General features: G+C 35.1%; 1 protein-coding gene across 1 annotated transcript; it reads left to right on the plus strand.

Annotated features, from left to right (window-relative positions):
* Nucleotides 1-3,241: 3,241 nt before the first annotated feature.
* Nucleotides 3,242-12,719, plus strand: LOC118739054 (ecto-NOX disulfide-thiol exchanger 2-like). The gene is made up of 7 exons (XM_036470169.1): nucleotides 3,242-3,458; nucleotides 3,816-4,478; nucleotides 4,558-5,271; nucleotides 6,654-6,760; nucleotides 8,802-8,912; nucleotides 9,031-9,840; nucleotides 12,142-12,719. Exons 1-7 carry the CDS (start codon nucleotides 3,425-3,427, stop codon nucleotides 12,451-12,453), a joined length of 2,751 nt encoding a protein of 916 aa, XP_036326062.1. The 5' UTR covers nucleotides 3,242-3,424; the 3' UTR covers nucleotides 12,454-12,719.
* Nucleotides 12,720-15,661: the final 2,942 nt, after the last annotated feature.

Genomic DNA, 15,661 nt, shown 5'->3' on the forward strand with positions numbered 1-15,661 from the left:
TCTCCTTCTTCTCCATATTTGATCTGTGTTAAATAGATAACAATATAATAATATTTATTAATCTTATAGACTAATCTACCGACAGGCGATCTGAATGGACGAGATCCATTGACGCGCTATTTTATCGGAAGGAGAGGACCAGTTTCCATGCCGACCTTTCCATTTCATACATTATGGGCGTTTTGAATGGACGAGATCCAGAGTCACCCTGCTAGTCCGTATGGGAAGGTCTAGTTTCCATGCCGACCTTTCCATTTCATACATTATGGGCGTTTTGAATGGACGAGATCCAGAGTCACCCTGCTAGTACGGATGGGAAGGTCTAGTTACCATGCAGGACCTTTCTATCTAAAGCTTGCTATACAATTCACATCTGTCAAAACTTGTCGTTCATATGCGAATGCTTTGCGTACGCACACAGTTGAGTGTGAGCTTGCAATGAGGCATATTATGCATTTTAATTAGTTTAATTCTGAAAGATATTTTAGTTCCCTATCTTTTGATGTATCATCTATTGCAAAAAGTTAAGTAATAACGAAGATATTAGTCAAAATAAAAAGCTCGCATTGAACTGTATAGCAGGCTTAATAGCCAATGTTCTGCAATAATCAAGTAGTAGCCTTTTCAAGGTACCAATGTTTTCACAATTTTTTATTTGAGCCGGAAGCTCATTGTAACATTTTAGTCCACTCTAACAGATATTGGCCCGTAGTCATAGTCAAAATAAAGTCGACTTTAAAGTTAGTTGCAGCTTTTTGACATAATTTTCAATGGGATATCTGTCAAAAAAGCTGCAACTAACTTTAAAGTCGACTTTATTTTGACTATGACTACGGGCCATTCTTCTTATCTATTTCCGTTTTATACCGCGGCAGCCTGAAGCTATTATTTGCCCTGAGTAAATATGAATGGGTTTCACTACTATATCGTAGGACATCACTCAGATAATCTGGAAGTCTATCTTGTTTTATGTTAAACACTAATTTCACAGCGTGTTAAAAAATTTGCTGTTTCACGCTCATACAGTTTAATTCTGCGATTATTTTCTGTATGGGTGTGTCATACCGCTTGTTTAAGATAATTCGTACAGCCTTATTTTGCATTTTTTGAAGCTTATCGATTTTTGTGTCGCTTGCTATAAAAAATATTGTTAGGCAGTATACGAAATGTAGTTCAACGATGGATCTGTAGACCAGGATCTTAATGCATAAACAGACGGCAGCGTTGATCCGAATCAACTCGGGAATTAACTGCAGTTGATTCGGATTAAGTCCGAGTTAATCCGGATCAACGCTGCCGTCTGTTTAAGCTTTTATACCTCCTCCCTAAGTACTTACATGACCTTTTCATGAAACCAATTTTTTCGCATATATGTAATACTTCTATATTGGCAGTAAGCTAACTTCTCAATGTGTAAGCATTCCGAAATCAAAGCGAGACAGTCTAGTACCGTTTTTGTCAATGCATTGTGTACTTGAGTGCCGTTTTTGTATATGTGTGGTGTACATGTTTATTTATAAACGTATGTGTTCCTTTTCTTTCGTACGTGTTTATTGATATATCTGTACTGTAGTGTTTTCGGACGGTACTAGCTCTTACTGCCAATATAGGAGTATTACATATATGTTTTTTCGTAATTTTTGCTACTGTATAGTCAATATGTTCCTCAAATATTAACTTTTAATCGATATATATACCTAAATATTTAATGATTCTTATTTTCTCAATTACTTCATCTTTAATTTTTAAGCTGTAGTTATCGGAGCTAACGGAAAGGATCGTTTTCACTTGGCTGTTGGCTGACCGTGCGTGGTGATATTTGACCACAAACGCAAATGACACCGGATGACAACCCGTTTTGATTATTTGGGAGCAATTGACGTCAAATATGACCTAATGAAAACCAGGCTTTAGCTGCTCTAGATATGACCATAAACTTTGTCTTGTTCACATTTAATTGGAAAAGATACATGTAAATAGCTGATTGCCAAAGCGCGCAAAAGTTGAGAGTCGCCCATGATTTTGCTTCATTCCTATGGTACGGACGTTTTTAATATTTATTTATTAATTTTTTTTTATTTAAAAATTCTATTAATATCTATTTGTAATTTCGTAAAGCGTCCTGTGACACATAACTTTTGTATGACAACGCTGTAGAGAAATTCTGCCATATTTTCATGTATAGGTTATAGGGGACATCCATTACTTTTTGTACTCCCCAACATTACGTTTTCCCACTGGAATTTGTATAAAGCGTACCGCGATTAGAAAAAACCGATTTTGACAGAGCGATAGGGAAGTTCGCCGTAGGTAGATAATTGAGATATTGACTGCAATTTTTTCGATAATTTGGTAAAAATTTAGTAAGTGGTGTAGTCATGTTAAACTAATCCATATCTTAAAAATGGCGTTCTCAATTTTTGGATATCTCCTTTGCAGTACACAATCTCATATCTGTAATAAGAGAATTTTGAGTAATTTGTTCGGATTTTGAAGATCTTTCATTTGTTTTTGAGGAATCTGGTAATAATTTTGTGGCAACACTTCTGAGCCGTTATCGATAATGGGCACGGTGCAGCGAACAAAGGTGGCGCCGTCAGTGGTACCGCTACTTTGGTTTTGCCGATTTTGACAGTTGTGGTAACTTGTAAATAAACTTTACATGTGGTACACAAATGTCAACGCCCAGTACGGCGCAATCTTGTATTCTATCATTCTTGGTTTGCACTTGTTTCTAAACAAAAAGTTTGTTTACGTATTGCCATAAACGTCAAAGTCGGCGAAACCAAAGTAGCGGTTTCGGGAATGCGCCACCTTCAGTTCATTACACCATGAACCAAAAATACAAGATCACGCCTTCTTCTTAGTAGCCCGTTATAATCGCATTTAGGAAAAAAGTTGGGCGACTTTGACATTAGCCGTTTGTTTACATTCGTTCGTTGTTTACAATTTGGTGGTGGCTTTTTACTGCAATTTTCTTAATTTTCGCTTGTGACAACGTGTGCACTCATAAGGTGAAGAATACTTTAACACAGGGACATGATTTATAGAAGAATTTGTATAATAAAAATGATTATTCATGCGTTCAACAATTACGCGGTTTTTTTTGTTCTCTTCGTTGTTTACTTCTTACAACAAAGATGGCGTCGAGATTTCAACAGCTAGAAAATAACTTTTTTCTTTCTTTCGGGAAGGCGTGTCTTGTGTCTTTCGTTCATGCATTACAAATTGAATCATTCGATAGTTTCAATAGTGTCATATCAAATATTCGATATGTCGATAACGCCATGAATGGTTTTGCTGGTCTAGAAAAGTGAAGTGCGTGTAATTCCTGCAATTAAATTCTAATTTACCAGAGAAAAAATTGATTTCAAATGCTTAAAAAGCCTTCGATGCAGCAAATTACTAAGCATCTACAAATTTAATGGAGTCTAACTACGGGAACTTGCAGAACATGCGTAAGTTATTTCGTAACCGGCTAAATTCGCTTTTCCAATGCGCATAGTACCTAGTCCTCCTACTTTCATCCATTTTATAAGCCTTTATTGAGGAATAAAAACGATTAATTACAACTTCCGCATTAATTTATGTGCTTTTTTCAAGTGAAAATTTATTTGTGTATGTGTATTGCAATTCATAGAATTTATTTCCTCCGCTTTGTATCATGTTTTATTCTTCCCTGTTCTTTCTGTTACTTCCGTTCAATTTGTTTCGATTTTCCAGCAATTCCATTTCGGATTTCTTTTGCCCATCTGCTGTTAACGCTCCCTATATTTTGATAACTTTCGTAAACATTTATTTGTTTTCTCTTGCAGTACCCCTACTTGGTTCCATTGCCGGCAATGGCAATAGCGTTAATAACAATCAAAATTTCATCAATCAACTTGCTGCAGCAATATCTACAGCGGTTGGCGCCGTAAATGCCGCGACAACCACACCCGCTACAACGGCTGGCGGTGCTAACACAGCCAGCAATTCAAATGACCGTCAGCGCACTCCCGAGCCGCCACCAGCTCCACGATTCCGTTTGAAATCACCGACAAGAATAAAACCGAATCGGGGTACAGCGCCAATGGATATTGAAAATGAATCGGAGACTGAGCACGTCAGCACTGTTACTAAACAAAATGCTAATACTTCTATGCCCCCGGTGACTGATGTAAATATGACTGCAGATAAATTGGCAATGGGAATGCCTAATATGTTTATGAATGGATTTATGCCCCCAAATATGGCACACGGTAGCGGCATCAATGCCACACCCTACATGTTTTATCAAACTTCCGCGCCAACTAATGCGGCTTCCACTTCAGCAGCAGCTGCACTAGCCGCCAATCAAATGTTCATGGATCCGACGACTATGCTAGCAGCAATGCAGCAAATGCAACAAACTTATAATGCAAACTTTGGCGCAGCGTTACCAAATGCCGAAGGCGGTGTAAATGGGCAGTTACCAGCAGTTGGCGCCACAGGTGCTGGTAAGGCTTACCTGCTTATTCTTTTTCTTGTATGGGTTTTTATACCATTTAAATTTAACGTATTATTTTACCGATTTAGTTTGTGGCATGAAAGAAGTGATTAAAACTAAAAACTGCATACTCTTTCCACCCAACCCGAGTGCACCGCCTCCAACCACACGAGAGCGGCCGCCAGGTTGCCGTACAGTCTTTGTAGGCGGCCTACCGGAAAACTCCACTGAGGAGCTCATACGCGAAATATTCGAATCTTGTGGTGAAATAACCACACTGCGTGCATCCAAGAAAAACTTCTGTCACATACGTTATCGCCACGAGGCATCTGTTGATCGTGCCATCTACCTTTCTGGCTACCGCGTACGCATTTCTAACACAAGTGAACCCGCAAACTTTGGCCGCCTCCATGTTGATTATGCACAAGCGCGCGATGATCTGTATGATTTCGAATGTAAACAACGGCAATTGCAGCGTGAGCAACGCCATCGTGAACGTCTATCCACTGACCGCCTACGTTCTCAATCACCACCACCCATACCACATTATAATGACCACGAAGCATCGCTAGTCGCCGAGCATCTGCGTAGTGGTGACACTTTTGTAAAGGCCGTACAGACGATTGCCGTTTGGTTGGAGCGTGGTGATTGTAAAAAACACAATGCAAATATGTTTTATTCAATGATACAAAGCACACACGCACATGTACGCCGTTTGCATACAGATAAACAGCAGTTAGAGGATGATTTACGCAAAGCTCGTGAGAGTTATCGCAAACAAATGCTGATCATGTCCGCACAATGTAAGTAATGTTTACTGTTGGTATATATTTTTGAGCTTTGATGTAGTTTTGAAAGATGTGTTTGGTCTTGAAACGCGCTGTAGTTTTGTTTAGCGCCGCGCGTATTAGGGTTGTGCGCGTGGTTTTGCAAGGAAACAGTAAGTGCATTAGTTACAAATTTATGAAACTTGCGAAACTTCGACTGCATAGCATTATATTGCTTAGCACTAAAACTAAACGGCTTTTAGCAGGGTTTCTGCCTGTTAATAGGTTTTGCTTCAACACGATTTCGTTACAACTCAGTATTTATCTTTAATTCCACCAAAAATAATGACATTGGTAAATATATAAAATTGTAAAAGGTCGGTATAGTTGCAACAGGGCATAATTATTTTGAATTGGCTTTTATTAAAGTTTTTACGTATGCTTCTATATAAAATGAAAGAAAAAACTTTCAGCACAATGAAGCCTAAATAAATTAAATATATTCTATGTAAGGGCACCTTGGGCCTGAAGAACGTATTTTTTGGAGCAATTTTGTTGTTTTTTTTTACAAAAATATAGCTCAGTAAAATCATCAAGTACTAATTGTTATTAGGCCAAGAAGATAACAAAAACAAAAGTTAACTTATCAAAAATGCATAGTTTCATCTCTGACGAGGACAGATATTGCGAATAAGAAATTTGAAGTTTGTCTTTATATTTTTGAATTATTCAATTAACTAAATTTGTAATGAGTAACTCATAACTGCTTGGCCGGAAACCCAATGCCTTTCTACCATTTCTCTCAAAATAATTTTGCCTTGCAATTTTGTAAGACATTAGGCGACACAGCATACTTACATATGTATGTATGTGAAAAAGTCAACTTTAATTTCGGACTCATAGTTTTCCAAAAAGGAAACAAAAAAGCGCAAAAAGGTATGTAAAAGTACTTGCGACAGGTAAATCAGAATTAAACTAAGGCTAAGCCAACAACAATTGCCTGAAGTGCAAGGAAGTAAGGAACTTAAATAGAGCGGATCAAAGTTTATTGGTAAACAAAAGCGAAAAGCAGTAAATAAAAAATAGCGAAAAAATATGTGCGTCTATATAGCTTTCTTATGTATATGTACTCCGTCTTTATCATTTTAAGTTTTTTTTTTCCAAAAATACATTTACCTACTTTCATAACACAAATTGCTTTAATTAAAAATCGCAGAAATCTATTTTTCTTAACATTTTTTTTAGTTACAGAATTATTAAAAAAAAACTAAAAAAATAATATAGAAAAAAGTACATACAAAAGCAAAGTATATAGTCCACGTACAAGCATACATAACATATGTAGTTACCAAACAACAAAGCAATCAACCAACCCTCTCCCCTCTTTATTATTGTTATTATTATAATTGCATATTCAGTCACTCAGATTGAAAAAGTGTTCAGTGCTGCTAGTCACAAGAAGGTTTGGGACCATTTCACCAAAGCCCAAAGAAAAAACATCGATCAATGGAAGAAGCTGGCATTGGTACGTACAAATTAAAGCTTAAAAAAGCAATTAAAAAGAAAACAATTTCATTACTTTTGCATTATACTTACATCTGTATGTATTTTATATTTGTATGTATATATGTGCTTTTAAATAAATATAGTATTATATGTATCTGTACTTCCACAGCTATAAATATACTTATATTGTTGCTTGGTGTCACCGTATTAATACTTAAATTATGTTTTTATTCACTGTATTTTACTAATTTGTGTTTTAGTTCCTATATCTAACAAATTTTAAGTGTTGCATTTTGCTATAATATTAACATTTTTTTCCTATATCAATTTGATTTATACCTGCATTACCTAAATATGTATGTCATTAGCGATTGCAAAGTTATTGGTACCGACAGAATTGCGTTTTGATTCGGCGGGAGATTCCTTCGCCAAGCTTTTCAAATTGTCGATAACCACTCCTAACATTCCTATTGCGGCAATCGGAGAAATCTGTCAATATAGGATGCTTGTATTAACCGATAACTTTTTACATGGGCTACTAGAAGACATTGAGTCATCCTCTCTCCCGCAGGTACAAGAACGGTTACTATGTCCGGCAATGATACTTTTTGAAACTAAACTGCAAACTCGCAGATCTAGATACTCTTGCAAGGCCAAGTGTATGTATCTTGCAAGTTCATAAAAAAGAATGTGTCTAGCCAGTTTTAGAGGCCTATTTGTTTAATTTTGCTGGTATTGGCTGTTCAAATCCTGTCATTTCATTTAGATTCTCTCTGTCTTAGCTGCTTTGACAGGTGTGTTTTCTTCCCCTTGCCAAAACTTGTAAACAACCTAGCTTGCACATTTTTATCTAACGTTCTGTGTTTAGATTTTTACTACTTAGCATGAGCGCAGATTGACCGACCAGTGCAGGATATTACCTACTTGTTGAGGTCCTTATTAAGATTTCAAGGTGTCCGGCAAGGTTGCCTTGTTTGAATTTATTTTTTCTATGTAGCATGAGCGCTTGCGTTGCTGCTTTCTATTGTATTGCCACACGAAGAGGTGTGTACGATTGAGTAGGGCTTCCATACCTGCAGTGGGTATTGTTTTCAAAGCCCTATGTTTTTCCCAAGTTTTTGTTTTGCTTAGGTCTTAAAACTACCCACGACCGTCAGGCTAATATTACCGCACACAACCTGATAAATCCCCCTTTACTCGAAAAATTGTTTGGGTATTCGACAAACAACTACAGTATTTGAAGAGACCACACGATATGGGTTGGGCTTTTGAAAGAAAAATACACTCTTGCATGCTTTTCCGCATTTTTTTTAAATTTTAATAGCAGACATACACATGTATGTACATATGTATATTTTTCTCTTTCCTATCACTTTATTGAAGAACTGGTTTATACATCTTTTTTGCTAATTCAATAAGAATTGTTAGCAATAATTTTTTAAATTAATTGTATAAAAAAAAAGAAAAATCTTGACTCTTAAACAATTTCAATTCGTAGATAACCTCAATACTCCATGTTCTCCTAAATGTTTCTTAAACTCTTGTAAATGCCGTTAACAGTGCACCTAGCTGTGCAATGGTCTTTTATTTACTTTATCACCGCTTGCTATTGTTTAATGCTTCACTTATTAGATACATCTGTATACATATGTATGTATTTATTAAAAACATTTACTTTTCGTTTATTCGCTTAAAATTGGGTGTCATAAAAAATTGTAACTGGTAATTTGTTACTTCCTCGCTGCAAAATTAATATTTATTACATTAAAAAAAGGATTAAGTTAAAATATCAACCCAATTAAGACGTAAAACCGATATTAAAAATTTTTTCTTTAAACGTAAAACGTTTTCAAAAAGTTCAAATGCCGAGGTAAGTACAAAAAAAAACAGCTGGAAGGCCGTAGCTGCTCTGAGACCATATGACTAAACGGAAAAAAATTGCTATTCCAAGTTTAGGATTTTTTCGAATTAAATTTCATTTTAGAACTTAAAAAATACAAATTTTTAACTTGCTAGTTATAAGCTGTTTGCTAATTATCCTACTGATGCTACTAATACAGGAACTACGCTCCGTACAAATTGAGGATGATGAAATGGAAATGTCCGATGATGATCGCAACTATCAGGGTAGCAGCGCCAAGCGTACGCGTTACGATGCTGAGAGTTTGAAGGTGAGGAGGAAAGAGTGTAGCTCTCCGCACTTTAGCGCCTTTGTAGATAGCTGCAAAATCCTCTACTATAAATTCAATTTCGAAATACAACTATCTGATCTTCGTATTCCCTTTTCAGGAGGAGAACGACTCATTACGCTGTCAGTTGGAAGCTTTACGCAGTGAAATGTCACACGTACGCACTGATATCAAATACGATAATGATTATCGTGATAAGCAGATCAAAGTGCTGCAGGAAACCATACGCAATATGCAGACACAACTGTTGCAAACGAAAATGCGCGAGCAAAAAGATACCAAAACAATCGTTCAGTTGGAGCGTAAACTCAAAGAGGCTGGCGTAAAGCAGCTGCTGTTAAAAACTCGGATCAAAGAAACTGCCAACAAGCGCAGAGATCGAGAAACAGCGTCAGTTAACTCTGAAACAAGTGAAATAGTAACTAACGAAGCAGCGGATGCTGATGACGAAGACGATGATGATGATGATGATGATGATGTGGAAGAGGTGGAAATAAATGAAGAAATGTCAAACAAGTCAAAGTACACCGACGTGGAGCGCCGCGAGAATGCAAATGGTGTGCACAAAAGTTCGAGAAATTCGACGCAACAGCAGCCAAAATACATACAAGTGATCGATATTGATGATGAAGTGAATATTATTGAAGACCAGAATGATGTTGTGGAGATACATGAAACTGATGAGGATGAGAAAACTGCCGGAGGTAGCGAGTGGAATGACATAGATGAGAGGCAAGCGCTGAAAAGTAATAGCACGCAGAACGTTCAAGCGGATAAAATTGAGGAGAATGAAGAGCTGCAGCAATGTCCTAAAAGTGATGTTGATAAAAATAATTTGGAAATTGGTGAAGATAAAGAGAGCACAGTGCCAGTAGAAACAAAATTAATGGAGGATTCTAAAGAAATTGAGGTATTTGAGTGTGCGGATTTGTAATTACAGTAATTTGTCATCGTGGTTCCACGAAAGCAATTGAAAAATGTTTTTTTTTTTTTTAATTTAATACGAAAACTGACATAAGGGATAAAATCATTTTTCACTTAAATTGCTGGTGAAACGGGCAGTAAAATCGGTAAAATTGGATATTCCATTTTTGGAAATTTTTAAAAACTGAAAAATCGGAGAACCTTTCAAAAAATTTACAACACTTTCGAAATGTTTTCCAGTTTTCAACTTAATCAAATTCGAATAACGTTATTTTGGTAAAAAACTCGTTTAAAAAAAAATTTGGAATCCCTTTTTTAATTTTCCCCGGGATATATGTATTTCGTTTAATTTTTCCAGATGTTTCATAGAAACTTAGTCGAATCGTTTCATAAGCAAAACGAATATATTCTTCTAAATTTTGCCTTTATTTTTTCTAAATTACCCAATCATTTTTTTTTTATAAATTCAAACAAAAGATATGCTCTGATCAAAATTCGAATACTACTTAATACATACATACAATACATCTTTTATTTTGCGAAATATTTTTTTTTTTTCAAAACAAAAAATTTCATACTTATCACCAAGCTTCTAAGAAATAAAACTGTTTTAAGAGAAATATTATATTTTCTACTAATATGTTTCCTCCAAAATTCCTTTGACATACCATTTTTGTTTTCCAGATACTTTTTGAAAAACAAACTAAAATATATTTTGTGTGGAAATAATCTCCTCAAAAAAAATTTCGCATTTTTGGTCTCGATTTTCGTATCACCACCAATAAAAAAAAAATATAAAAAAATATAATATTGGGAATATTATAAAATATTAACTAAAAAATTGTCAATTGTTTTTTTTTATATGTAGCTAACAGTTGTTAGCAGATAAAAAATTAAATTTTAAGTTCTGGTTAAATTGAAAAATTTCCCAGTATTTTTATTTAAAATATACTTTCTTTGAGGAAGGGGTCGACATTCTTTATTTTTATACTAATACCCAAAATTTAATTCCTAATAATTCCTACTTTATAAAAAAAGTTAAACTAATGCGAGAATTTTCCTAATATTTTTTTTAATAGAATCCTAAAAAAATATCGAAATCCAATTACCCAGAAACTATACTCATATAGAAACCCCTATGTTATTTTTCCACCAATTCCATAAATTTCCCGATATTATTAAATAAAAGTCTTTAAACCAATTTCGAAGTCCTTTTTGTTCTCTTTTATGTAACACAAATCCTAATATGTACTAAAAATATCAAAAATTTCCCCATACATATTTTTATAAAAAAAATTCATTTGAAAACAAATATTAAAATTTTGTGTTATTTTATATTCTTACATGTTCAAAGATTTTCCCACTAAGTCCAAAAATTTCCCAATAAGTATGTATGTATTATTCAAAAATTCATTGAAAAAATGTCCTTGTCTAACCCACTTAGAAAAAAAAAATATTTGAAAAAAATTTATTCCTTTCTTTACTTTCTTTTTCACCTTCTTCAAACTAACTTGTAGCACGTTAATTAATTAATTTTCCCACTAATTTCGAAAATCCCTCATACATATTTTTATAAAAACATTCCAATGAAAACAAATATATATTACAAATTCTTTTTTTTTTGTTTTTAACTAACCAAAACACTAATTGAAAATCAAATTTTGTATTCTGACTTGTTAAAAACACTCCCAATATTTTTATGATACACAAATTCGTTAAAAATATTAAATTTTTTATTCCCACTAATTAAAAAAGGATCCCAAGATTTTTATTAAAAAATATCCCAATAGTTTTATTATTAAAAAAAAAATCATCGAAAAAGCGTCGAAATCGTCCTTTCACTTTCTTTTTCTTATCTGACAAATTCGAAACATTTCCTAATATTTTTGTTAAGAAAATTTCGTTTAAGAAAGTCGAAACCGAGCACTAATAGAAAATCCCATTTTATATTCCCTCTTGTTCCAATCCATATTACCATATATTATCCGTTATTTTCAAACAAAAAAATATTCTGATAAAATTTCGATTACATTTGAATAAATTAATTCACAGGAATGAAAATTTTTTTGTATCTTGTTTTTGAAAATTCGATTAAAGTCTATACCTACCGTACATAGACTATTCTTAAAAAAAATTACCCTAACTTATGTTTAATACTATTCCAACTTCTCATATAAAAATAATCTGTTTTCGGAAAGATTCCTTTACATAAACATAAAGCCTCTATTTTTTCCTGTCCTTCTAAAAAAAAAGTATAACCTTTTGCTTATATTTATTAATTACGCAGCCTAAATGCCTGCCATTTGTGGAAGCCCAAATTATTGCCCTAATCGCCGCCTACTTAATAGTGCATCCCTTTGGCGTCAGCACCGAGTCAATTTGTGTATACCTACGACAATCTATGAAAACGCTAGACCTACAGGTCCTAACTTTAGAACAAATACTCACAACCTATACGAATCTCTTCAAAATGGAATGTCAGACAGCAGATGGAGGGGATGACGAAACTAAAGTGCAATGGAAGTTTTGTGGATTTACAGAAGCTAACGATGTATTTAAGGAGGAAAACGAAGCAGCCAACGCGAAAAATGAGGATTAGAGAAAATAGAAACGGCAAATTCTAACGTACGAATCTTGGACTCCCTACTGGCTAATTAAATAACTTGATAAGCATTTTTTTATTGCAAATGTATGTGTATATGTATGTACATATACATATTACATAAATAACAATTATTCACAAATGCAACATCGATTTTAATTCATAGATTTTAATACATAATTCAATGTTAATTGGAGCTGATTAAATGAGTTTTAATTACATTAAAAAAATGAATCTTAAAAATGTACTCTCAAAAAAAATTCGGTTATTATTAGTTTTTATTTGATTGTAGTTATTGAAAATGCAATAAAAAATATACAATAATCTCATTATTGTTTATATAGTAATGGTGGGCGTTTGTAATAAATTGTATTCGTAAAAGTAGAAATGCAGCACCAACATTGGCGTGTGTTATGGCCCTTATTCAATGGAGTTTTCTGGAAAAGCTTTACCATTTCTATCTTCAAATTAAAGTATTTTGGAACACAATATTTTCGCCTTCAGCCAGCGATGAAATCGTTCAACTCCACTTGCCTTATTCTCAAAGAGAATATGGTTTCACTTTGTTGAACTAGTCTCTACAAGACAGTTAACGAAAAGGGGACGATGGTGTTATTTGGACTATTTTCGTATTTTAGGAGTATTTGTACGATTTCCTGACTTCATCTGCCCTTTAGGTATCGGTCATTTATCTTTCCCAGACAGTTTGAAATTGAAAAGGATAGGATTTGTTTATCCAATCAAGCTTGCTGTTGTAGTTGTAGCGGCCCTGCCTCAGTCGGATTGATCTTGAATCGTTGTCTTCAAGCTCAACTAACGGTTGGCCCAGGAAAATTGATGTTTCGAGGAATGACCGGACCAGAGGGAGAGGGGTGTCAGTTGAGATGGATTGAGTGGGCATGTGAAGAAGTGGTTGGTGTCGTGGGGGGAGTCTTCACGTAGGAACGATAGTAATTTCCTAGGATCCACATATTTCATTGACTAGGCGCGGGCGACAGGTCCACGATAGTGTCCAGCACAGCAGGGAGGGACGATACTCTGTTTTCCGACGAGACGTCACGCCTTGTCGGACCCGAGGAAATGCTCGAGCTATTTTAGCGGGCTGATCAGGGGGCTGCACAAACTGCCCGGAAACAGTACAGTACAGTACAGTCCAGACCTCCAGGAGAAGGTGCAATGGTGTCTCTTTATATCGCCTGACCAGATCCCTAACTTACGCAAGTGGCCTCTAAGCCTACAATGATCTGTCAAAATATCTGTAATAATTCTTAGTTTATATAACGTTTTTTGGGAATGTCCGAATTATGATTTTTTTTTTTTGAAAATTCGGTATTTGGAAATAATTCGGGATATATTTTTGCGGTGTAGGTACTATTTTGTATCTTTTTTAGATTGTTGTTGGAAATTTTTGTAAGGATAGTTTTGCGTGTTCTCACAATTTTACGTTCCTTTTGGTGCAGTTTCCCTATTTTTTGGCATTTCGTTAGGATCATTCGTTAATATCTCAGCTATCTCAACACAGTTCAGGACTTCTCGATGTATTTTCAACTCCTTCCCCTCAATCTATTTTCCACCACGTATTCCAAGGCCTTAAGTATTGCAAATACCTCAGCTTGGAAGACCGAAGCATATTCCCCAAGAGAAAAGTGAAGCCTATACACATTAACTTCGAAAAAGACCCCAGATCCGGACCCGGAGTCGGTTTTTGAGCCATCAGTGAAGATTCGCCATAATTGTGTGTGCAAAATAATTTTTTTGCGCTATCTGTCAGGATTACAGGAGAACCGTAGCTCCTAAAAAATTGTAGGCATGAAAAATTAGAATATTAGAACTTGAAAGGCTTTAAAGTCTCAATACGAACATTTTTTTTTTACCGAAATACTGCCTGTTAAAAACCATCGAAAAATTTGGTATTTTTTTGCTCGCGTATTTTTTTGGAGTAGTGTATAGTCTGCCTACATTGATAGATAAAGCCAAGCAGCAATTCGCACACCGTCTTCAAAGAGTCACAACTCAAAATAATACGTTTGTCAGAAAATGCAAAAAACTATTTCGTAGCACATGATAATCATATGGGCAAGGGCGACTTTACCTTAGGTTTTTTTTAACAAATTATAAAAAAAAATTTGCTACAGCATTTGCTGAAAGGTAAATAAAAGCTCTGTGCACATTTTTAGCACATAACTTCAAAAATTCCAAATTTTTAGTTGTGTCTCTTTTGAAGACGGTTTGCGAATTTTTGTTCTTTACTAACGAAACTAGATACATTTTCGTGGACCCCCACTTGCAACTTGTGAACCCCCATATTTTTTTCACGCCACCGTATACCCTCGTCGAGTCTTCCGTGGACCCCCCTGGGGGTCTTACTGATGTACAATGATGTATACTGACAAATATCCCCCGCGAGAAGTGGATCAAAGTGGCGCAAAAACGCGCTAATTGAATCCTAGACAGCGACTAGAAAGCACTACAGCCAACCAACCAAGGAGACCCATTTAGAGAACAGATAAATCGTCGGTGATACTGCAAAACGTACTATGTCAATTCTTGCCTCTGGTGCTTAATTGATCTGTTATCTCTATCTGATCGCTTCTGGCAATCGTTCATCTTCATCACCGAAAGGTAGAGAGTTTTGTCATTCGTTTATTAGGGTATTACGATTTGCAGATGCATTCCGGTGCAAGTAAGAGACCATCGTAAGTGTCAAGCGTAACTAATAGACATAGACCGTTTTGCAGTATCACCGACGATATGTATACTCCTTATTGTTAGCGGTTAATATGTATACCTATGTCTAATTTTATGCCACTCCGTCTGAGTCCGGTATGTATATGGCTTTCTAAATTTGCAAGGGCTTTCTTAGAGTACATATTTATACTACACAAAGAATTACTACTTTTTGCGAAATCAACAAATTTCATCAGCTTACGTTATTTTTATCCTTTCGTTAAATGAATAAGTATATATGAGAGTTTACTAGTAACGCAATTTCATTGAGAAAACACGAAATTTAATCTTTAAATGCAGCAATCATTGCGTAGATTCGCTTTCACCTTCAGCAAGGACAAGACGATACATACATATGTATGTATGTGTGTAAATACTCAAATGACAAAGAACGCAGCATCAGAATATCCTTGTATGAATGTAGACTAGCCATAGAGAGAGAGGTGGTTGCAATCCTTTACACACAGACGTCTGTATA

Source organism: Rhagoletis pomonella, unplaced genomic scaffold, assembly GCF_013731165.1.
Source record: "Rhagoletis pomonella isolate Grant_MI unplaced genomic scaffold, Rhpom_1.0 Rhpom_scaffold_00005, whole genome shotgun sequence".
NCBI classification, from domain to species: domain Eukaryota; kingdom Metazoa; phylum Arthropoda; class Insecta; order Diptera; family Tephritidae; genus Rhagoletis; species Rhagoletis pomonella.